The sequence below is a fragment of the Topomyia yanbarensis genome, chromosome 1, assembly GCF_030247195.1.
Source record: "Topomyia yanbarensis strain Yona2022 chromosome 1, ASM3024719v1, whole genome shotgun sequence".
Lineage (NCBI taxonomy): Eukaryota > Metazoa > Arthropoda > Insecta > Diptera > Culicidae > Topomyia > Topomyia yanbarensis.
This window is the reverse complement of record NC_080670.1, coordinates 14589113-14615330: the sequence shown is the minus strand read 5'-3', so window position 1 is coordinate 14615330 and position 26218 is coordinate 14589113. Positions and strand designations below refer to the sequence as shown.

General features: G+C 37.5%; 1 protein-coding gene across 2 annotated transcripts in view; it reads left to right on the top strand.

Annotated features, from left to right (window-relative positions):
- LOC131676946 (tubulin polyglutamylase TTLL5) overlaps positions 1–19479 on the top strand; it is a 64767-nt gene extending 45288 nt beyond the window's left edge. For both annotated transcript variants that reach the window (XM_058956387.1, XM_058956386.1), the window contains 4 exons: positions 13909–13989; positions 14081–14992; positions 15061–15274; positions 15352–19479. In XM_058956387.1, coding sequence (XP_058812370.1) covers positions 13949–13989; positions 14081–14992; positions 15061–15274; positions 15352–17235 — 3051 coding nt within the window. In that variant the 5' untranslated portion in view covers positions 13909–13948 and the 3' untranslated portion in view covers positions 17236–19479. The remainder of the gene's footprint in view (positions 1–13908; positions 13990–14080; positions 14993–15060; positions 15275–15351) is intronic.
- The last annotated feature ends 6739 nt before the right edge of the window (positions 19480–26218 follow it).

Genomic DNA, 26218 nt, shown 5'->3' with positions numbered 1-26218 from the left:
CATATTACCTTCATTAAATTCTCCGAAGATACTATTGATCTAAAATAAGCCGTTTTGGCGTTAATAATAGATTACATGTTTTTGGTCATATTTCTGACAATGGGAAATGATAAAAATCTTTCGTCCGCATTTAATGTTAAATATCTCTTTTGATAATAGTCCGATTTCAACAATCTATAGCTTGTTCGAAAGGTATTCGTTAAAGCTGTCTAAAAGCATATGAATTGTTAATCTATATTGTCAATTTCGGGAGATAATTCAAAAAAACTGCAAAAAACGCCATTTTTACGCATTCAAACATTCATATCTTGGAAACTAAACATCAGAATCAAAAACAAATTAATAGCGTTCATACTGTTTTTTAGTTCTTTCATTTAAAATTGGTCTGGTTAAGATCGGTTCAGCCATTGCTGAGAAACACGAATGAGAATTTGTCCGTTACATACACATACACACAGACACACACACACACAGACATTGTCCCAAATCGTCGAGCTGAGTCGATTGGTATATAAGACTCGGCCCTCCGGGCCTCGGAAAAAATCTTGAAAGTTTGAGCGAATTCTATACATTTCTTTTATAAGAAATGTAAAAATGCAACATTTCAAACATTCAAGGATTCACGGATTCGAAGAATAAAAGATTCGAAGATTGTAAGACTTAAAAATCAAAGATTAAGATTGAAGAAGAAGAAAATCAAAAGATTGAAGGAATAACATACTGAATAATGGAAAGATTGACCGATTGGACGACTGAAACATTGGAAGATTCAATGAACCAAAGATTCAGAAATTCGAGTGGTCATAAATTCATAGATTCGAAACATTAAATACTGAAAAGTTCAAAGATTCGAAGACTCAGATTCACAAAAAAAGATTGGAAGCTTAAACCTTCAAAATTGCAACGATTCGCCAATTCAAAGATTCTAAGATTTGAAGAATGAACGGCTCAAAATTTTGACGATAGAAAGATTCACAGAGCGAAAGATTCGAAGATTAAAAGGTTGAAATATGGGAGGATGGAAAGATTGGAAAATAGAAAGATTGGAAGATTCGAGGATCCAAAGATTCAAAAACATGCGGATTCAAAAATTCAAAGATTCAGTATACCAAACACACAAGGATTCACAAATTCAAAGATTCGAAGATTGAAATATGGGAAGGTGGAAAAATTAGAAAATTGAAAGATTTACACAATTGGAAAGATTGTAAGATTCACAAATTCAAAAATTCAAAGGTTCCACATTCCAAATATTCAACGATTTACATTGAAAGAATGAAATATTGGAAGATGAAAAGCTTGATAGATTGGACAATTGAAAGATTGGAAGATTTAATGATCCAAAGATTCGAAGTTTCAAAAATTTAAAGATTGACAAATACAAATATTCAAAGAATGAATTACTCAAAATTTCAAAGATTCGAAGATTGAAAGATTGAAAATTAAATTGATGAAAAATTGAAATATGGGATGGCGAAAAAATTGGAAAATTGAAATATCAGAAGATTCAATGATTCAAAGATTTACAGTTTCAAAAATTCAGCATTCCAAAGATTCAAGGATTATCAGATTCAAAGATTTAATGGCTCGATGAATGAAGGATTGAAAGAATGTAATATCGGCAGTTTTGATTGATAGATTGGACAATTGAAAGATTCAATTACCTAAAGGTTCAAATTATGAGGAGTTTTTTGGCTAATCAGTCACAAATTAGACAGCGAAAACAAGAATATTGCTTTTATTTCCAACATTTCAATGGATTTATTCCACCTTTATCAAGGCTCAAAGATTCTTAGTTTCGAGGACACAAAGATTCAAGGATTCACAAATTCGAAAATCAAAGACTCCAAACTATTAAGATTCGAAGATTAAAAGATGCACAAGTTGAAATATTGGAAGATGGAAATAGTCGAAGATTGGAAGATCGAAAGAATCGAAGATTCAAAGATAAACAGATTCAAAGATTTACAGATTCCAAGATTCGAAACAGAAAGGCTAAAAAATTCACAGATTGAAAGATTAAACACTTCAAAGATTAAAGAATTCACAGATTCGAAGAATAAAAGATTCGAATATTGAAAAACTCGGAAACGAACATACGAAGATTGATGGATTGAAAGAATGAAATATTGGAGTTGAAAAGATTGATGGATTGGACGATTGAATGATCAAAAGTTTCACATATTAGAAGAATTCACAAATTAAAAAATGATAAACACAAAATACTAAGATTCGAAGATTGATATATTGGAAGATAGAAATATTAGAAGAATGGAACATTGAAAGAATGGAAGATTCAAAGATTTATAGATTCAAAGATTTACAGATTCTAAAACTCAATGATTCACAGATGTAAAGAATAAAAGAGTCAATGATTAGCATACTTAAAAATTCAAAGGTTTGATTCAAAGGTTTCTAAGTTTGATAGATTGAAATATTGGAAGTTTTGGAAAATTGAAAGATTCACAGAATCAAAGATGCAATGATTGAAAGATTGAACAAAATTTCTAAGATTCACAGATTCAAAGAATAGAACATTCAGAGATTGATAGAAATAAAGTTTGAAAAATAGAACGATTGGAAGATTAGAACAGTCAAAATTTGGGAGATTGGGATATTCCAGAATGCAATTATTTTTTCGTTGTTGGACTTTTGTCCATCGCCGGTAAAAAAATGAATCAAGACATCAAAAAAATGTTTATAAATCAGATAAAAAACTCCGCGCACTCTTCGATAGGACAAAATTCGTTTGTGAATTAGGAGGACTAGGAAAAGTATCGTTGCAATGCAGCTAGCTCTTCCCTCATTTATAACTAATCTCATAAGATGATTTGTTGAGTTGACCTGGCAGTGTTGGTTAAAACCCATTTGGAATGACCCCCCATACATATTGAACTTAAAGATAATCCCCTACGTATTCGAAAGATTTCTAAAGAACGCAGATATATTCAACCATGACGGATATCTTGAAAGTTTCCCAGATGAGCTCAGAATTGAAATATCCTCTGTAAAGCAGGGAAATAACATTACTGGTGACAAGTATTCTATGAAGGACTACCGCGTCTACATTCCCACTCATAAAGTTGAAATCAACGGTGTGGTCACTCATTCGATTTTTTTCATGCGTTTTTCATCTACTGAAGGTCGGGATTGGGTGTTTCAAAGACCCCTTGATTCAGTGAGCGAATTTTTTGAATGGCAATCTCAACGAAGGGGGTTTACATTATATGTTGGTATCAGGTGGGCCTTTGGTGGGACTGCTTTGCTTAATTACTTCTCGTTCGATAAGGTTCGCCTGTCTGTTCAGCTATATGTGCAGCGCATCACGCATTGCACTAAATGCAAAAAAATGGGCCATTGTAGCTTTAAGGCCCGGTATGGCAAGTACATAAAGAATTATTAGGTTGACACTTGCATTGGTAATGCTGAAAAGTGTGAAAAATGTGGGGAGAGTTCACTTGTGTGAAAAATGTGGGGAGATCTATTACCGCGTAGAAACAGCGCGCGGATAATCTGAAGTGTTCCATTAAAAGACGCTCCAAACATTCTTTCGGTGCTTACATTCGTTTTCTTTTTCAGGTCGGAAATAAAGTGATCAAGTGTTTTCATTTACCTCTAATTGCGGAAATAACCAATTAATTCTTTCTACTTCGTTAAATCATAAGGCGGAAGCTCTTATACTATCATAGCAAAACAGTTATTTTTCATTGACTGCCTAACGTCATTCATTCAACCAACAATGCGACTATACTGCACACCGTTCTTTTCCCATGATCGCAGACCACCCACCCATACCCCATTATTGAACCGAAAGAAAGGTTGCCGCATTACTTTCCATCCAATTGATGTATTGTACATATAACTCGCTGTATGCAGCATGTAATCTACCCGGTTTCGTTACTATGGTGGAATGTTGCGCCTAGGAAGTAGAACGCTTCAATGTAAGGTCTTGGTCATAAAGCGATTATATATTTTGGTGCTCGAATCTATCTTTCCGTCTCACTGTGGATTTTGATCGATTTTGTAAACAATTAATATTGATGAGCAGCGTAGATCTTATTATATAGGCAGTCTGAACTAAGATTTTAAGCGCAGTGATTTTTTTATTTATAGTTGTTTTAACCTTAGGGTCATTCGCCTTATTTCGAGTTAGAAAAATCTCTTTGCAAAAAAACTTTAACTCTATGTGCGGGGTTGGGAATCGAACCCAGATGAACTGTGTACAAGACAATCGATTTACTAACTACGTTATTCCCGCACTTTAATCGCAGTGACTTTATCAAAATTATTTAAATTTATACTCCATTGAATAAGTGACTAAAGAGTCCCCAGTATCCCCTAAGCTTTCACTAATTTCTTTCTCCTAGCTTTTTCACGGCAATGGACATATGTATTGATGTACCATTGAAATTGAATCAAACCGGATTCCAACCAGACAATATGTTTTCGTTTTTCGTACCCTTCTGCCAAAAAAAGAAATCAACACAAAAAATAGTTCAAGAACCAAACAGCTAATCGAATAAACGAAATAGGACGATGACTTTTGCATGCATGTTTCTTTGCATCGGGGTTGCTGTCTTCTACTGGCAGTTGTCTATGGATGGAAAATTGGGGGAGGAGGATGTTTTAGGAGCACGATTTTTTTTAGGCTAGGGATGTTCGTTCGATATAGTTTTAAACATTTTAAAGAAAAAAACATTCAATCCGGCGCTAGCAAAGTTCTGTCATTAAGTTAGTGTCGGATTCTGATGAGACAAAGTCGGCACGCAAAGTTCATAACTAATTTAGTTATAGAGTTTGTGCTCTTCACGCGCAAAGGTAGTTTTAAACAATTTTATCCTTAGTGTAGAAAAAAATGTTTTTACCGAAATATTTCTCCACTAAAGAGTTGTATAGTTCTACAAAAACTACCTGTCAAAAAAAAAAACATCTGATGATAATTTCTCGTAAATTTCATGAACATGCAATGCTATGGCATGTTCGTTTTAGATGCTTTGAGTAGGTCCAGGGCTCTAGAAATTTTTTGAACATCCCTCCATACTTGATGTGACAATCATAAAACCACACCACACATCGAACCCGGTGTAAGACAACAGCATAGCTTTTTTTTTATTATTACATTGATTTATACATAATTTCGTCTCCCACTGCTCCTTTACAATAAACAACAATGTTCCTTGGAAACCGGTACGAGTAGATGACCTGCTGTCCCAGTCGGCATGTCATTCCTACGGCCACATGTGTATTTGTTGTAACAAAATTTCCCCCAACGGAGGAATCGGATCGGAACTAGTCAAGTAGGAATATTATTTACAAGGATGGGATGGAGAAAGCCTATCGTTTAATATGAACAAAATTGGTTCCTTTCCCATGCCGTTCAGTAGCTTTCGGAACGCGACTAAGACCGCATCGACAGCGGGGTTACAATATACTTTCTTTGACGTGTTCGCAAAAGTTTTTACCGGCATTATTAAATTAGCATTAACGATCACGGCGCACAGTTCCAACACGGTTTTGTAGACCACAGTTTGACCGTGAGTTTTAATAATCGCGAATGAAGCAACGATGGCTAAAGTTTACACCGGGTTGAGTGTCACGAAGAAATTGAGGATACGGGATCAGTTGGCCAGGGAGATCTGTGATCCGAATTCGTGTTTGAGTCAGAATATTATCATTAAGGAGCTGGTGCTGCAGCAGAAGGAGCAAATGTAATGTAAAATTTCGTCATTTGACAGTTATTCTGGAATTACGTGATATTTCTACACAATGTAGGGATACCACATTGAAATCTGTTTTTCAGTCAAAAACTACAAGGGGCAGCCCTATGGGGTTGCACGAGCTGTAGACGTAGGACTATACTACTTAACCCATTATATCCCAGGGGTTTCAAAAAGTGAGCCAAATGCAGTGATATCTCCAATTCCATCAAAAAATGTATCAAAGATTATGGGAAAAATAAAATCGCCGCTTAAAATGGTTTTGAGAATAAAAATATCTCGTGCAAAAAATTTCGCACGATTAAATAAAAACAAATTTTAAGTTGTTTCACATATTTCTTCGGATTTTCTGATAGACAACACTTCTTTTATAACTGTGGGAACGTTTTGTCACATAATGGAGTTATTAGATCGAATTCCAACAATAAAATCTAACTAAATGTATTGCTTACTTTTCAGCCGCCATTTGCCCCTACTATGGACGGTTCAAAAATGTAAATAAAATTACAAAAAATGGCAGCAGTCTTTTTTAACAATGAAATATGAGGTGTAAAGATCCCGTTAGTGCAATAATAAAGCAGTTAGATGCCAAAATTCTACAGTAAATACTCGTTAAACGATGGATATTTCTGCGTATGAAATTTCATACGCTAGGATATAATGGGTTAATGTAAAATATTTATTTTCTTAGTACATTTATAGTAATAATAAATAAAACATATTTCTTACGTATGGTTTAGTCACAACCAATCAACATCGAATGTTATATATTGAACCAAACCTTCTTGGTTATCAGGTCATTTCATTTGTAGTAGGTTATCGAATCCAATTAAACTTATTTAAGAAGATCTGAAGAAAGAAGACAGAAAACTGTGACCAACTAATATCTGGAACTAAATCTTTACAGCATAAGATTAGCTTGTAAAAACTTTTCGATTGTGTGTGGTAAAATACCCGGGTTAGTGAAGAAAAATCAAATTTTAGACAATATAATCACATTTCATGTATAGACCAAGCATTCTAGTTATATTTAGCCATTATTGTAACTTTCCTAAAGTACGCATTCAAATATAGCGACTGAAGTGGTCTTAATCATATATCGAAACTATAAATATACAAGAATTGAAAATAATTTTATATATGGACAAGATGCGTTTTTGCAACGGTTTTTTCAAGATAGTGTATTCATTCATAAATAGGCTTTGTAGTATGTACCTATTAGTAGAATCAAAATACTATAAGCTGAGTGGAAATGAATCACGTGATGGGGAAATGAATCAATGAATTGATCGAACGTAAATAATAAACTTTCGTTGTGCAATTTAGTAAGAAATTAGATCTACCTACCTACACATTCGCCTCAAACATTAAACCCAAGCGCACAAAATGAATGAACGCTGATGATGATGGGTAGAGCGAAAGAGACAACTAATACCACGACACTATGTTAACCGTGTTTGCAAATGGAGCTTACATGTACAAACTGGGTAGCGTACCTCCACAGGCAGTGTAACGGACTTCTAACTCAGCTACACTGGCTGTGAAAACACACAGCGCAGTGATCTGCTTCGCCAGCTGTTCAACAGCCAACTGAGCTGGCTAGGCGAAATCCGTCCGTTTAAATAGTCGATGATGACGTCATTCATAGAAGCGTACCGCGCTAGGTACACAAATCTGTCGTGCTGGACTAGGGAAGCGCTACCTTCTGTGTGCAAATGCGCGATATTTTGACTAGGTTGTTCATTATTTAAATTTTTAATGCCATGATATCAAAAATCTTTGGGTTTATCTATTGGAATCTATTCTTAGAAGTATTTCGGGGCGATATGCGCAAAAAATTTGAAAATTTATCGTGAGATGGCTGAATTATATGCGTTTAAAATTGGACCACTTTTCGTTACATACCATTTTTGTAGAATTTGCAACGTGCACCCCTATATCGAAAACAAAGACGTAGTCCTACGTCAAAAAATCTTTTTGCCATCTGTGATGCCGTAAAAAAATAATAAAAATCTATATCAATCTGTGTGAAATTTCCAAAAAAAATCTGTGATAAAGTGGAATATCTTCAAAAATGTGTAAAATGTTCATTAAATTGCCAAAAATCGGTGAAAAATTGTTAAATAAATCTGTGATATTATAGACACATCTGTTAATCTGGCAACGCTGACACAATAATCCGTTAAGCAGTGAATACTTTTGATGTTACGCTCGAACCAAAGCAAAATCAGCAGAAAGCAAAACGTGTACTGCAAATTATACCTACATAGGTGGAATAGCGAAAAAGGAACACGAATTCTATTAGAATCGAATTCAATTTTATGTTTTACGTACACGAAATAACTAAGCAATCAATTATTTGTTCACGGTATACCTAAAGGAGAGTTTTAGACTTTTTCTAGAAGAGTTCCCTCTGTTGTGAATTAGGACAGCTTAATTTCTGATTACTATTGATCGGAATCTCAGAATAAGCTTTTCTTCAATTTTGGCAGATTAGATTATTCCTATAATCTCAGGAAAGGATTTCTTAAGGTTCAATAAAGCATATTTCAAATAGCAAATAATCCTAGAGAAACAAACCGCTTGCCTTCAAAACAGTTTTCTGGAACTATAAGGAAAAATAAAGAATAAAACCACCGAGAACAGACGTTTATCTCTAGTGTATGAGTTGTTAAAGACACTGAATCCCTCTGGAGAAAGACTGTCCATCTCCAAAATCCGATGGATTATTTTAATTGCTAGAAACTACCGGAGAAGAGCAATGATACAAGCAAGTGGAATAAAAATAAGAAAAAAAGATGACGCATCTATGGTAATGCGAATGTTAGAAAACTAAATATAAAAGGACCAAGACAGATTATAAACCAGAAAAAAAACAAGAAAATGTTATAAACCAGAAAAAAAACAAACAGGTAACAGAGGCTGGCAAAAACAATAAAAGACAAGATAATGCGAAGTCCCAAAATAAATCAAAAAGCACAATACAGAAAAAAATGGAAATAGTATAGAAGACTAAGGGGATTAAATAATAAGGTAATATGCAAAATAGAAAAACGAAATGAACGGATATAAAATAACATTATACAGAAAACCAGTGAAACAGAAAAGAGACAACCAAAAAATAGCCTATAATACACAAAATATAAAGTAGATTCATAAAACAGAATAGAAGACGCAGCAAAATATAGTAATCTGAAGACAGCTAATTGGAAGTAGATACGAGCATTGTTAGCAATAAAATAGTAAACACCATAAAAAATAAACTTAGATGCAGAAAACAGGAAATATAAAACAGAGAAATAATAAACATAAAAACTAAAAATAGTCAAAAAATAGACGATGGTAAATTAAAACATTCCAATAGTAAATAAAAAATAGAAACCAAGAAATAAACAAGAAAGGTAAAATAGATAACAGAAAATATGGAACAGGAAAACAAACAGAAATATAAAAGGAAAAAAAAACAGAGAAAAGAAAGCAGATGATACAAAGAAAGGAAGCAGAACATAAAACAGAGAACAGTTAACGGAAAATAGAAAATATAAGATAAAAAACATTAAATTGCAAACAACAGATAGTAACTCGAACATGGAAGGTATTAAATAGAAAGGAAAATAAAAAAATGAAAATATAAAAAGACACTCGAAACTAGGACCTAGAAAATAGGAAATAGAAAATGGAAAGAATGGATAATGGGAAAAGGGACAGAAAAACAATGGAAAAGGGAAATGGAAAATAATAAAGATGAGCTTGAGCTTCTGCGACCACCCCTGGCTACCACTCCATTGTCGATCTTGACTAGCTGAGGTTGCACAGAGAATCAGTAGATAATTATGCTTGGGAGTAGCGAAAGATCTTTCCTGGTAATCCTTAAGTGTTTATTGATCAATACGGGCGCCGGGCGCACGTAGATCGCGGAAGGAATGTTAGTCCGCTACTTGCTTTTGCTAGAGGCCGTATATACTACTGCGCACTCCACAAGTATCACGGGAGCAGGATATTTATTAGTATGGAAGTTGAATTCTACTTCTTCAGTACCGACGCCAGAGAGGTGACTCCACTATCTGGACTAGATATCGATCCATCAGCTCATGGACCGAAGACCATCGGCTTTACTTATCTTCCGAAGGAAGTTGTGACCACAGATTTTTTCACCTCAGAAAAATTTCAACGACCTCGGTTGCGATTAAACCAACTGGAATGAGTGTCGATCACGCTTACCTCTCAATCGCCAGCGCCGTCTGAAATGGAAAATAAAAAAGAAGAAAATGGAAAAGTAGAAGATGAAAAATTACAGACATGAGACAGAGACAGGGGAAAGGAAATGGTATATCGAAAACAAAAATGAAGAGGAAAATGAAAAAAAGAAAATAGAAAATGAAAAATGAACATAGAAAAAAATGAACATAGAAAAAACGGTAAATAGAAAAAATGAAAAATGAAATAAAGAAAATGAAAAATATGAATATTGGAAAAAATGAAAAGATGGAAAATGAATAGGATGGAAAATAGAAAAAATGGAACACAGAAAAAAGAAATATGGAAAACGAAAAAGCGGAAAATTTAAAGATAGAAATGGAAAATGGTAAACTGAAGAATAAATGGATATAATGGATAAAAGGAAAATTGAAAATAGAAAAAATGTGAAATGGAAAAAATGGAAACTGAAAAAATTTAAAACGGAATAAAAAAACGAAAATGAAATAAATGGAAAATGGACCAAATGGGAAAAATGGTAAATGTAAAAAAGAAAAAAGTGAAAATGAAAAAAGTGGAAAGTGTAGAAAATGAAAGTTGTTAACAATTGGAAAATCGATAGAATGGAAAAAATGGTAAATAGGAAAAAGAAAACAATGGAAAATATAAAATAAAAACATGGGCAAAAATCAAAATGGAAAAAATGTAAAAAAAGAAAATAATAGAAAATAATAGCAAAATGTAAAAAGTTGACAAATGAAAGCAATCGAAAACGAAAAATGAAAAAAATGTCGAAAATGGAAGATGGTAGAAATAGAATATGGGAAAATGAATCTAGAAAAATCTAGAAAAATTGGAAATACCTGAAATGGAAAAAATGAAAAACTGAAAAAGGGGAAAATGGAAAATGAAAAAAGTGTAAAGCGGAAAAAATGGGAAATGGAACGAATGGAAAAAATGGGAAATGGAAAATATGAGAAGGAAAGGAAAGAGGAAAATGAAAAAGTGTGGGAAAAATTAAAAATGGAAAAATGCGGAAAATGGAAAAATACAAAATGGAAAAAATAGAAATTGGCAAGAAATAGAAAATGGAAAGAATAGAAAAATAAAAAAATGAAATAAAATAATAATATGGGAAAAATGAGGTATGGAAAAAATCGAAAAATGAAATATGAAAAAAATGTAAAAAAAGTAAAAAACGGAAAATGAAGAAAATGGAAAATAGAAAAACGGAAAATGGACAAAATGGAACATGGAAAAAATAGAAGAAAAATGGCAAATGGAAAAGTCTGAACTGGAAAAATGGGATATAGAAAAAATGGAGGATTGGAAAATATGGGAATGAAAGGAAACAGAAAATAGAAAACCGAAAAAACAGAAGATGAAAAAAATCGAAAATGAAAAAGGCGGCATATGGAAAAATAGGAAACGGATAAAAGAAAAATGGAAAACGAGAAAACGGAAAATTAAAAATAGAAAAGAGAAAAATTCAAAAGTGGATAATCAGAAAATACAAAATGAAAGAAATAAAAAATGGAAACCGGAATAAAAGAAAATGGAAGGAATAGAAAAAATAGATAAATGGAAAAAATGTGAAATGGAAAAAACGGAATCTGAAAAAATGGAAAAATGAAAAAGATGGAAAATAAAAAAATGGGAAATGAAAAAAATGGACAAAATGGAAAAAAGAAAACTTAGTGTAGAAAACGCGAAATGGAAAGCATAAAAAATAACAAAAAAAAAAGCAGAAAATGTAAAAAGGCAGAAAATGAAAAAAAATTAAAATGGGAAAAATTAAAAAAATTGCAGACAATGGAAAATGAAAAATGGAAAAAATCGAAAACGAAAAAAGAGAAAATGAATGAAAAAAGGTGAAAATGGAAAAAAGGAATATGCAAAAATGAGAAATAGAAGGAATGGAAAAAGGCAACAAATGGCAAACCAAAAAATAGGAAATTTGGAAAAAAAGGAATTCGGAATAATGGAAAATTAAAAAATTGGAAAATGGAAAAAATGTGAAAAATTGAAACGAATAAGAGAAATCAATATTTGAATAAATTGAAAAATAGATGAAAATAGTAAAAATCGAAAATGGAAAAGGAAAAGTTTTTAAAAATGGAATGTAGGGAAAAAACATGAAAAAATGGAAGATTCAAAAAAAGAAAATGAACAAACTAGAAAACAGAAAGAGAGAAAATGAAAAAAGTGGAATATGCAAAATGTAAAAAAAAATACGAAACGGAAAGATGGTATGGAAAAATGGGAAATGGAAAAAATGAGAAATAGGAAATATGGAAAGTAAGAAAATATGAAAATAAAAAAAGGAAAATGGAAAAAATGGAAGATGGAAAAATAAAAAAGGTAGAAATGGACCATGAAAAAAGGAAAAAAAATGGAAAACGGAAATAATAATGGAAAATGGGACATAGGAAAAGGAAAAAATAAAACGGAATAAATAGAAAATGGAAAATAAAATGATATGTAAAAGGGAAAAATGGAAAATGAAAAGAATTGGAAAGTGGAAAACGGAAATGGAAATAATGCAAAATGGAGGCAATGAAAAAAATGTTCAATGAAAAATATAGATATGGAAAAAATTGAAAATGCAAAATATGAAATAGGAAATGGAAAATGGTCAATAGACATTGGAAAATAAGAAATATAGAGAATTGAAAATAGAACATTGAAATTTGGAAATAAAAAAAACAACGGGTAGCTAGATTCAATCGGTTTTGACACGGATTTGTTCCGGAATAGTTTGCTTCTTTTGAGCCATAAACCCAAAATCTTATTTTCGAAACGTCTGACGGGCTATTAGCTCATTCAGAATTTGGTGTATGTGTTCGTGTGCTATTGCAGAAACTCGGGAAAAGGGAAAATAATGCTCCGTATCTTTCGTTTAATAGAGTTCGGAATTGGTTTTGAAATAATTCGAATAGGTTACTGGCAATAAAGCTACTTGGGCAGAAATAGAAAATAGATTGTATTTGGAGAGTTGAATATGCAGGATAAATACGCATTGTTTGGTGTAAGTATAATCAAACAGAATGACTTACGTGCCAGTTTCGTAAGGTACTTTTTCTGATTGGAGAATTTTTCCACAACTTTTCATGCTTCGTCAAGTGATTCTTCGAGTAGAATCATAATAAATGCGCCAATTTGTCTACGTCAAACGTTGGCAGGTACTGATTAAACGGCCAGACCGTACTAGACAATTTTTTGATGGATACCCTAACATAAATTGAGACATGCACACGTCGGTTTTACTATGCTTTTACTACGAACCGTGCAGCATGTCAACTCCGCCTCTCTTTCTTTCTTCTCGCTTCGTTTCTTGGGTGTCCATAAAAAAGGTGGCGTGATGCAAAAGTGCATTTTCCTCCGACATGCTCGTGACTAAGTTGCATACTGTTGCTGCTGCTGTTACTGCGGACCGCACTCCGATCGAGCTTGTCAAATTGATAGGCATTGGAAGACAATCGAGTGCAGCAGCCGTCACAACCCCCGCCACCACCCTTTACGTGATTGCTATTTTCGGTTCGGGAATTTGATTGGTTTTTTTCCACTTCTATTCAGTGAAACTGAAAGTAACGGCAGGCACCGCACCGCGAGGTGGTGAACACAAATGCAACAAGCATCACCACTTAGCGAGGAACCAGAAATGTTGGATGTAACGCGGTTGGTTGATTTTTTTCTAGTTTCATTGCTTTTGTTTGGTATGTCTCGGAGTGGCACGACAAAAAGGTGAACGAATGATAGATTGATGCGACCGCTTCGGAATGAGAAGAGTATCCAAGGGACGATTGAATATGTATTTGAAGCATGGGCACTGGTCTGTCTAGACTTGCACCAGATCACAAATCACAATGATATTTTTTCTTCCTTATTGAACACCCACTTCGTTTTCAGTGAAAAATTAAACACGATTTTCACACAACAGCAGCTTTGTTTCATATTCATCACTAACAACAGATTTCCTTTTCTATACTTTCAGGCGCAAGCTGAACGGTTATTCCAGCTTCGACTTTTTTATTATGCCTATATCGGACAAGCACCGATCGAATCATCCGTTGAAGTAAGTATGCCAACTATTTCAGTTTGGAAACTTCGATTTAGTTACGGTTCGGTTTTGTTCTCTCAACTAATAAAAAACTACCTAATTCTAGTGCCAAAAAATCAACCCCAGCAACACCCAACCCGTGGGTAACCGGTGGTCCTCCCGGTGGTAAGGACGCCGTCCTGGTGTTCCGTACCAGCGCCCTCTCCCCGGTCAACACAAGCGGTTCCAGTGATGACATCGCGTCGGTATCCTCCGCACTCACATCGGATGCTGCAGCGTGTTCGAGTTCTGCTGCAGGTTCCACCAAAGAATCACCACCCGTCTCCTCTAGTGTTAAGCAAGCCAAAAATTTGAAGATACTCGCGACACTGCCTAAAAATTTCAACGTTCAACGGAAATCCGATAGTATTACCACCAGTAGCAATAGTAACGAAGACGATGATGACGATGACGACGACGACGAGGATGAAGATGACGAGGACGACGATGAGAACGAAGATGCGGGCGATAATGATCAGGACGTAGAGGCTGAGGAGGAAACAGAAGAAGATGATGAAAACGACGAGGAGGCCACCTCGCAGGACGAGACTGGTCCATCGACGGTCGCAGCGACGGGTGCGTCGAAGAAACGCCAGCTGGAATCATCTTCCTCGTCCAGCTCGCTAAGCAATGCTTCGTTGGCTAGTCGAGATGGCGACGAACCGGAAGCGGAACTGCCCACATCCAAATCGGAACCAGTTCTGGCTGTGTCGGAGAAAAAGCTGCCTCGAAAGAACCACCAGGAGAACAAGGAAAACGAAAGCGTCGTTAAAACGGAAATGCCTGCTGCGCAGTTGAATATTTTTTATAAGTTTGTTAACACGGAAACGCGACTGCTGCGAAAGATCCTCAGTGCTCACGGAATGGCCGAGAGTGGGTCCGACAGTACCGATTTCAATCTGCTGTGGACGGGGATCCACCTGAAGCCGGATATTTTGCGAAATCTGGCTCCCTACCAGCGAGTTAATCATTTTCCGAGGTGATTTTTTTAGGATAAAAGTTCCCATCAATTATCAACACTGACACTCTTCTTCATTTCATTTATAGATCGTATGAACTAACGCGAAAAGATCGTCTATACAAAAACATCGAACGAATGCAGCATCTTCGCGGACTCAAACACTTCGACATAGTGCCCCAATCGTTTCTACTGCCCCAAGACTACAAGGAACTGATCGCTGCCCACAACAAGTGTCGCGGTCCGTGGATCGTAAAACCAGTCGCATCCAGCCGGGGACGGGGCATTTTCATCGTCAATTCGGTAAGCTTTCGTCCTTCTTCGTACGTACGTCTCTAATCAAAATCGACTAATCGAATTTCTCCTCCCCGTTTTTTCAGCCGGATCAAATCGCCTCGTACGAGCAGGTTGTAGTGGCCAAGTACATCACCGATCCGCTGTGTATCGACGGGCACAAGTGTGACATTCGGCTGTACGTTGCGGTTACCTCGTTCGATCCCCTAATCATTTACCTCTACGAGGAGGGTCTCGTGCGGTTGGCAACGGTAAAGTACGATCGAACGGCGGAAAACCTGTGGAATCCGTGTATGCATTTGTGCAACTATAGCATCAACAAGTACCACACGGATTACATCAAATCGAACAACGCCGGCGATGAGGACGTAGGTCACAAGTGGACCCTGAGCGCACTGTTGAGGCATTTGCGAAGTCAGGGTTGCAATACGGAACAGTTGATGCTGAACATTGAGGACCTGATCATAAAGGCCATCTTTTCCTGCACCCAACCGATTGTGGCTGCATGCCGGATGTTTGTACCGCATGTTGGAAACTGCTTTGAGTTGTACGGGTTTGATATTCTGATAGATGATACATTAAAACCTTGGTTGCTAGAGATAAACCTTTCGCCTTCGCTTGGCTGTGATACTCCGCTTGATACGAAAGTCAAGGCCTGTTTGCTAACCGATTTGCTAACGATGGTCGGAATTCCGGCAATTAGCCCACTACAAAAAGCTTGCTACGATAGTAAGGGACAGAAAATTAGAAATTTAAGTACACCCTATCGAAGGGTAAACTCGGCTGATTTTGTGCATAGCACCGGCACAAGTGGGAAAAAGGATCAGTCTCAGTATGGTTCTGAACCTGCGAAGAAACTTCAAACGACGCTAAGTGCACTAACGGTGGAGGAGCTGAAAATTGTTCGCTTCGCTAGAGCCCAGTACGAGCGCCGAGGAGGTTTCGTTAGAATTTTTCCCACCAGTGATAGCATGATGCGTTATGCGTCACTTTTGGATCCCATTACAGGAGTTCCCACGTCAGCTATTACATCATCCGGCAGTGGCACGTACCTGATGATCATTCCGCACAACTACAATCAAATGCTTCACACGCATCTGTTTCCTCAGGGCAATGAGTCGGAGAATCGAATCGTTCATCGCATCCAAAAGTACGAACGTGCGCTGGAAAGTTCACTTCCGATAACGATCGGCCCGAAACATACCGCCCCGAAGTGCGTTGATGAGGCGAAACGACTGAGATTGCAAATCAGAAAACTAATCGAGGCCGGCCACGAGCTTAGCATCCTACAGTCTAGACGTGCCTTTGGCCTATATCTAGAGTACATTCTCAAGCGGCTTTCGTCCGAACCGAAGCATAGCCAGGAGGAACTGGTGATGAAATTTTTGTATCGCGTTGGTGCACACATGAAAACTCCGTTCTTTTTCCGTAATTTTGGAAACAAAGCCCTGGGCAAGGATCGCGGAGCAATGGTAGCCAAACAGCTAGGCGACTATCTGCATCTGTACAGTAAGGAAACGGAAGCGTTCGTGGACACATTCGACATGGTCGGTATGGTTCCGATCAAGCTGTTCAATGACTTCCTGATGCAGGCCGGCGAAGCGGACGTAGAATCGGTACTAACACTACACACAAATCTGACCCAAACGATGCCGTTTCTGTATACCGGTTGTTCTTCGAGTGTCCCACCGACGCCGCCCATCCCGGTGGGAGCCCATGGTTTCCTTAAAGCCCTACCCTGTATGGCACCCGGAGGGGCTAACAAAGAACTGATCCGGCTGGATCCGCACTACAAAAGCAATGAGGCCCGCAATAGCCGAATGGGGTTGAGTACGGCGGCAGCCGGACGGTCCGATTTCCGGGCGGATAAGAGTGTGCGGTTGTCGCCAATCAAACGGAAACCGCCGCCGGTTGGTAGTATGGTTAAATCGTCGCGGGAAAGAGATCAACGGTCCAACTGGTTGTACTAGATGGCAGTGAGGGGGCTATGGTTTGTTTATATCAAATTTGGTGGCACTGGAAGGTAAATTTCCTGATCACTCGCGAAGGTGTTTTATTTTTTGTTTTGTTTATCTCTTCGGCGTAGTAAATTTTTGAAATGTTGTATTTCTAAAGTTGTTGCTGTTTGTCTTTAATAATTTCTTCTATATTTTGAACTGTTCTCGGACACTAGTTTACAAAGTTCCTAATCATTAAAGCGACGTTCTAATTCAGACAATTGTTTGTTTACTTGATACGCAAATTAATTTATTTGAGAACCTTACTTTTGTTGTTGATATTTCAGGAATTTTATATCATTTCACTCATCCAAATAATGTTATCAGAATATACTTGAATTTTATTGGGATTAATTGCTATTCTGAATTACAATCAATTTTCATAGCAACATGTTACTCTGAAAAAGTTACGTTCTCTAAAAACAAACTCGGCTATATTTCGTAAACAATTCGTCGAATTCACTTTCCTACCACCGCCCTGTGTTTTAAGAACTAATACTGATTTTACTCAAATGGTAGTTTCAAAATTGACCCGGGTAAAGTCGGAATAAATTGTATTTCTTCACATATCTTGGCGAGAAATTCAATGCAACTTCCATTGACAATTAGTTAGTCATGATAGGAATAAGCTACTATTCAGAAGTAATCTCTTTTCTTTTTTCATCTAGTCTGGGTGTTAAAGATTAGTCCAAATTAAGAACATATGGATATTCGACCAACAATCCACTATCGGTCGTTTTATTCTTCTCGAACGCTTTTTCAAGCTTTTAGTGCTTTGACTTCGTAAGAGATTGAAAAAAAAAATCTGATAGTTAAAAACTCTTTATTAAACAACACCCTGCAGTTGGTGAAATGCCGCCAGTGTTAATCTTTTACTCTGTTACCTAAACCTGCAGCAAAACTACTCAAAGTAACAGCAATAATAAACATTTAAAATCGTTCCCAATTGTGAGTGGTAGGTATTGCCAGTTTCGCACACTATTCAGAGGAGGGCAAAGCTGTAAGCTAAAGTAAAGAAATAAAACCATTTATTAGATTCACAACCAAGGGGTCAGATTTGCAAACCTGAAGTAAATACAATCGTCACAAGCTAGCACTAGAATGATAACTTTAAAAAAGTTTAGAACGTGAAACCATATTTAAATTTTAACACACCACTTAAAATCTAATTTAAGCCAAAGAGTTGGTTTTAAGCGAAAGAGTTGTATTTTTTAAGAGCAGAAAGAAATCAAGTCTAGTCACATCAGTAGCGATTTCACAAAATAAACGATAAAAAAGTGATAGATAATGAAAATCTCGTTACTTCGGTCTAATGTTCAAGCAGTGTGCTGATAGATTTTTTTCCCCGGACATGAATTAGTATAATCAAGTACCCTGTCAGCTTTGAACGCTTAATATTACGACGGCAATATTCTAAATTATAAAACAACAACCTAAACGTCAATCCAAACCATATATTTTTGATATTACCAGTTGAAAAGTTCGAGCAGAAATATAGTCATCAATCGCAACTAGTTACTAAATTCTTCCTAGTTCCATGATACAGTCGAGGATGCATGAGCGATTATAGGCTCTCCAACATAGGGTCGTTTAAACATAAAGACAACCAAATCTTGTAGTGATATATATAGTGATTGCACTGCACAAATCAGCATTACAGAAAGCGAACATTTTAAGGCACAAAACAATCCGTTCACTTGTTATAATCAGCGTTCGTCCAGTAAATTGATAGGGCTTTTTAAATAGACCGTTTACAACTTTTGAATCTGTTTCTAACAATCCCGACAACGTTCGGCAGGCAATAAAAATTCATCCAACATTAACAGGCACGCTTTCGACAGAGACAAAATACAAAAAAAAATAATACCAATAGCCGTTCACTGCTGTGCACTGAAGCTTTTAGTGGTGCATTTATATATAGGCCTTGTTGCAAAAAAAAAAAGAAAATCCCGTTCCGAAACGTAACCAATCGAGATAAGGTTATTAACTACTATTTAACTATGCTAACATTATCGACTAACTCTATATCTACTACCTACCTACTTAACTACCAACTTGCTTGATACTCATATACGATACGATTATTTGCTTGATTAAGATAATTACATTACGATAGGCTTCGAGTACTGGGAGGGGGAGTGCAGACAGACGGTGAACTGACGGTATTGTTCGATTCAAGTAAAAATCAAGTTCAATAAATTTTAATCCGATCGATTCGTCGGTTCGAAGTGTTTGCTCCGGTGACTATCACAATCCAAGTGGAATGAGGAGAATAACTGTTTAGTTACTTGATTTTTTTGTAATACTTCATTTGCTTATAGTTTTTAGTTTATAGTATTCTGTGTCTCATATTCATGGGAACACCTCATTTTCTCTATCGCATTTTTTTTTGAGTGAATTGATCAGGGTTTGAAATTCAACAAACCTTCAAAACATTGAAAATAGTTGTACGCGTGATGCGACCTCTGATCTTCGTCATCTTCATACTGTATGCGTCGCTCCATCACGCTCCTCTCTGTATGCTTCGGTGATAGCTCTCTGAGCATATCTTCTGGCTATAAGGCTCTCCACCAGTACGCTGGATGCCGTCTGTTCTGCCGCTCTACGCGTAGTTGTCCTATGTGTATAGGGAATCCCATAGCACATGGGACAGTTATGGGTATAGCGGCAGTGTTCCTTGGCTCTAGTTTTCTTGGCATTGTTGTGTCGCATGCTCTTGCTAGCGTTTCTGTTAACTCTTCCGCATTCATGTCAGAAGGGTCACTCTCTGCCCGAAGTACACTAAGGTTTTTTTTTACACGGGGGATACGTACCGTGTAAAAAAAACCGTGCAAAAAAAACCGCGTTAATTGCGAAATCCGTGTAAAAAAAACCGCGTTAATTGCGAAATCCGTGTAAAAAAAAACCGCGTTAATTGCGAAATCCGTGTAAAAAAAACCGTGTTAATTCAGAAAACCGTGCAAAAAAACCGCGTTAATTCCGAAAATCGTGCAAAAAAAACCGCGTTACATTCAATGCAAAAGACTTAGACGATTTTAGGAAAAGGGATGATTTCGGAGTTTTATCAAAAAAAGTCCTTTTGAAGGCAAAAGACTTAGACGATTTTTGAACAGGTTTTTTTTGCACGGATTATGCAAGTAGCACGGTTTTTGCTTTTTCCAATTCCTTAGGTTTTTGGAAAAGTGGAAACGTCGGATCTTGAGGTTTCCTTTTGTCCCGCACTTTAACAATATGGTTGTTTTCGGTACAGTGTTAACGGGTAGGCACCAAATATCGATGCCTGAGGTCATTTGGAATACCAAGATGACGACTTCCGGTCTAACAGAATTTTCAATAACCCAATCAGTATGCATATTTTCCAAGCGGGCCTAATGAGCGCATGATAGAGATCAATGTCTGAGGCCATTTTGAAATACAACATTGAGACTATCGGCTTAGCGATATTCTGTATAACTCACAACATGGAACACGGTTTTGGAACTGGATTGACAAATATGCAGTTGCCAGAGGTCTGAGTATAAATATCCAGCGTAAAACAAAAAGATACATTTATTTTTGTATATTTTGCATTTATAAGATAAGAAAAATGTGCTCATGAATGGATTTACTCGAATTTGAGTTGGTTCGTCTGCTAGAGCTCATCGAGCGAATCTTCATGCGAGACTCAAAGTCGAATCAAAAAGCTGACATAATCAGGGGGAAATAATAAAATCAGGTCTTCGCTGTATTATTAAGGGGGGCGTCTGGTGTAAAGTGCTCAAACCGAAAGTTATTTTGTTTTACGATTTTGAAGGCAAGGAAACAATGCATCTTTTATGTAATGTTAAGCTTTAAATTTGTACGTTTATTCTGTACGAAAAAAAATATTTGCACGGCCTTATTCTGCGCGGCGTGTGACGTGAGACGACGAAACTCACCTCACTTTACGTGACTTTTCTCACCCGATTCTGAGAGTCGACTTGGGTGAGGTGAGATTCCTCATTGCGGTTAAATGGGAGTCTCACGTCACCCGAAGTGACTCTTCAGAATTGGGTGAAGTCACGTAGAGTGAGGTGAGATTAGTCGTCTCACGTCACACGCCGCGCAGAATAGGGTCGGCAGCCACGCAGAGCCACACATACGAGCGTTCCAAGAGTAGACGTCCAACCATTTCCACGTCGAGGAGCGCCGCGGCTAATACGATGACTCTTGATAAAATTGTTTGACACAGGAAATTAAGTAAAATTTGTAAAGCTTAGACTTGTAGTTACTCGATGAACCCAAAAAAAGTTCGAGTTTAGGAAAATGGCTTCATTCGAAAAATCTCATATTTTTCTGTAAAATTCGTGCACTTTTCTTCAAAATAATAGAGAGAACAATTTTTCATTCTGTTTTCTGTGGTTCACCGACAGGCTACACATATTGTGCATTTTCATAAAAAAAATCAAGTCAATTCTTTGATTAGTTTTTGAGTTATCGTGTTCACCAATTTGAAAAACGCGGTTTCGAAAAAACGCTATTAAAGGATACTCCATATCAAATTGCATCACGGAAAAAATGACGTGGAAAACAATCCATTTGGTATTTTCTCTTAAAAATTTGGGTGGAAGTAGTTTAAAGTGTATTGTTCACACTGTATTTTTATCGCTGTCAGTCTTAAGAAAATTGTTGCCGATAGATTGAAATCTGCGTGTGACACAGCAAAAACGCGCGAGGAATGCATGGCTGTTTAAAACAAAAGAAGTTCAGCGTGGTCACCGAGATTGCGGGAGACTATTCTAGAGGCTCAATACTAACAATTAAGCGGATAAAAAAGAAGTCGATTTTTTTGCCCACTACACCAGACGCCCCCTTAAGATGAATGAGATGTACACTAAAGCAGAGATGATGCTTATAGAGATGCGCGAAGACTGAAGCCAAAAGTTCCAATCGAACCCAAAACAACGGTTCCAAACTAGCAATGTAAACAAATATGGCGGATTTAGGAATTAATGCGTGGGGAGTATCGAGATTGAAATGAAAAGAAATGCATGTCTGCATCCTGCATCCTCGATACATTTTTTCTAGTGCAACGAAAAACATGTAGACAGGCTCAGTAACGTAAATCAATGCGTTTCCAAGTTACATGATTGAGTATTGTGGGAAATATTTCAAAAAAGGAATTCGCCAAGCATTCATTAAAACTACAAGTCACTCGCTGTTTACACAATATTCCTGATTGCCAAAACTAGCAGACAAATAATTTGTAAAACCGTTCAGCCAAATTTACTGTTTTTCTCGCCGCGTGTCTTAAAATTTAAAACATCGTCTTGGCACTAAAATAGAAGTCACCATCTTAGATGAAAACATGACTTCCGGAATTGACATCCGGTATCTATTCATTAACGCTATTACAAAAATTCTCACATTGTTGTGGTAATTGAAAATTTTACTAAACCGAAGTAGCCATCTTGATTTTCGAAATGGTCTCAGATATTGATATTTGGCACCTACTCGTCAATCCCGTTCCAAAAATACTCATATTGATTGGGCTTTGGAGAATTCCACAGAACCGGAAGTCGCCATCTTGAATTTCAATATGGCACCAGACATCGATATCTAGCGTCTATTCGTCAATTCCATTCCAAAAATACCCATATTGATTCGATTTTAGAGAATTCCAATGAACCTGAAGTCGCCATCTTGGTTTTCCAAATGGCCTCTGACACTGATCTCTATCATGAAAATATGCATGCTGATTGGGTTATAGAGAATTCCACTGAACCGGAAGTCGCCTTCTTGGTTTTTAAAATGGCCTTAAACATCGATATCTGACGTCCACTCATCAATCCCGTTCCAAAAATATCCATATTGATGGGGTTTCAGAGAATTCCACTGAACCGGAAGTCGCCATCTTGGTTTTCAAAATGGCCTTAAACATCGATATCTGACGTCCACTCATCAATCCCGTTCCAAAAATAGCCATATTGATGGGGTTTCAGAGAATTCCACTGAACCGGAAGTCGCCATCTTGGTTTTCTAAATGGCCTCAGACATGAACATTTGGCATCTACTCGTTAATGCTGTTCCAAAAGCAATCACTTCCACTTTTCCAAAAATCTTCGAAATTCTTTGCATTCAAAATGGAAAAGCAGAAACCGTGTAAATTTCAAAATCCGTGCAAAAAAAACTTGGTCAAAAACCGTCTAAGTCTTTTGCCTTCATAAGGATTTTTGCTAAAACCGTGTTAATTGCGAAATCCGCGCAAAAAAAAATTGATCAAAAATCGTCTAAGTTTTTTGCCTCCAAAAGGACTTAGAACATTTTTGCGAAACCCGTGCAAAAAAAATTGTTGAGAAATCGTCTAAGTCTTTTGCCTTTAAAAGGACTTAGAATATTTTTGCGAAAAACCGTGTTAATTGCGAAAACCGTGCAAAAAAAAACCGTGCTAATTGCGAAAACCGTGTAAAAAAGCCGTGTAAAAAAAAACCGTGCAAAAAAAAACCGTGTAAAAAAACCTTAGTGTACTTCCACAAAGAGTTCGTTGTCAAATGACTTCACCTTCCACTTCCGCTCGTGAGCTCTCGCCCTCCGTATTGACGCTTGGTATCGTTGAACGAAAACTCTACCGGATTGCCAGGTGATCACTGTGCGTGTAGTCTTCGCAAACTCTCTAGGTCATGTTTGTCACTAACGACGGGTAGCGTTCATGATGGATTCCCGTCCATTTCTGCGGAAAGTTGTGCTGGTGGTCTCATTGCATAGCATAACATCTAGTTTGGCTAGAGCTTGCAACAGGCTATACCCTCTTGTGTTGGGATCTCTGCTTCGCCACTTCACTGCCCAAGCATTGAAATCTCCTCCGATAAATACCGGTCTTGGTCCGGCCAGCTCTACAGTAAGGTCGTCTAGCATCCGATGCTACTGCTCTACCATCCATCTAGGGGATGTGTGGCAGTTACATATAAGAATCTCATTAAATTTTGGCAATCACGAAACCTTCGTATGAATTGGAGACCACTTCTTTGCCCATCACATGAATTACAGCCATTCCTGTTCTATCCGCCGCCAAGTTACCGTTGTCGATAAGGATTCGATACGTCTCCGCAATAATTTCAATATCGTATTTCGTTTCTGTTGTCAACTACCACAACAGTTGATGTGCAGTGTCAAAACTAAGGTCTAATTGGGTCACCTACATCACTTCTGGTTCTCCGTCGCCTTTTTGCATGCTCGGTATATGAAGCCTCCCATCATGTGGTCTTTCCCATCCTTCATTGTTCATTAGCTATGGTCGTGGAAAATTGTATCGAGGTCGTCTGCGTATCGCCGTACGTCTTCCTCATCTGGATGCTTAGTTCATCTCCTGTTGTTATCTCGTCCAGATTCCTGCACTCAATCACTGTCTCGTGGGCCAGAACTCTTACGATTGCTTCCTAGACTGCCGACTTTTCAATGAGTGTCTTGAAGTCTCTTGACCGTCGGGTCTTTTAACAATGCGAAGAGTATCTCACCATACTAATGTACGATGGGTTTTCAACACATTCTCCCTCAACTGCTTCAACTCCGTATCATCTCTCACTTTCCGAAGTAGCTCTGCGTACGTCCTTCCTTCCTTCATCTCGACGATTTATGTTTCGTCCCTCATTCTTCCCGATGGAGTTAGGAATATTTTTCTTTTCTGCAGTTTTGAATTCGTGTTTTGTTTTACGACCGTTCGTCAACAACTTGCTTGCTTCCGGTTGATTTCTTGCTCTTCCATTTTTTCTTCTCTTCCTCCTCTCCAGGTGTCTCGGAACGTGGAGTCCGGGAACTCTTCACTCTTGTCTAAAGTAGAGCTCCTCTATTTTCTTGTTGAGCTCCGCCGTGTTGGTACTCCCAAGCTACAGACCTACTTGGTGTGTGCTATACCAGTTTTTGGAGTAAACGACGGCTCGGCACAAGGTTCGATACTGGCGATTGCACAAGTTCCCGCTTCTTGCGAACACGATCACTTCTCCTCCTTCTACTGAGATGCAGTCGTCGTCGTTATTTTTTCAATTTTGTCTCTCCGTTATTCTCCATTTTGTTGGGTCCTAACTCCGGGCCGTTATCTCCACTCGTTGTACATAGTTGCCTCTCGTGATCCCATGATTACCTTTCTCAGTGAGGTCATGCTAGGGTCAACACTCCGTTGTTGTTGAGGACCACTGAAAGAGGTTTAGACTAAGCATCGCCATTAGACGCTCGCCTTGTCAGGGCTGCTTTCTAGTCTGTGGTTTTAGGCCCAGAGACGTGTTGAGCCCACTACATCGTCCCATCACACCCATAATCGGTCCCCCTCCCCTCCCCCTCTTGGTTCGGGTCGGGACTAAGCACTATCGTCCACCTTTAACACGCCCGGCGACCTTTAGCTAAGCGTTCGTCATCGTGCTCTTCACTGCACGGCAGGTGTTCCACTAGACAATTTCATAGTACGGCTTAGATGCGGATCGGTAACACACCGAGTTGCGCGTGTGATGTTTGTGCTGTAGGTCCCGTGTTTGTTGACTCATTCGACATTCAGCTTTACTCCGTTAGGTAGCATTAGAAGCAGTATATGTCCTGCTGAGGCTTCGAATAGTACTGCTCGTCTCTCTAATAATGACAACTTTCAGGCGTACGGATTATAAATCGATCATCTTTGGAATGATGTGGAGGAATTTGAGGAATTAACGACGCAGAATTGAATGGTAAACTGACGATTTATTATCAGAACGTCCGAGGTGTACGCACAAAAATCTATGAAGTTTTGCTAGAAATCTCTTCTTCCCATTACAACATAATTGTTTTCACCGAGACTTGTAAGATGACAGAATTCATTCTCATCAGTTTTTTGGCGATATATTTGCTGTTTATAGAAACGATCGCAGTCCTGGGGAAGACCCCTGTAGTTAATTCGTGATGTTGACAAATCACCATGAGAAAAATGCATGTGACAACAAATTTAGCAAAAAGTTTTTTATACTCGGCAAAAGAT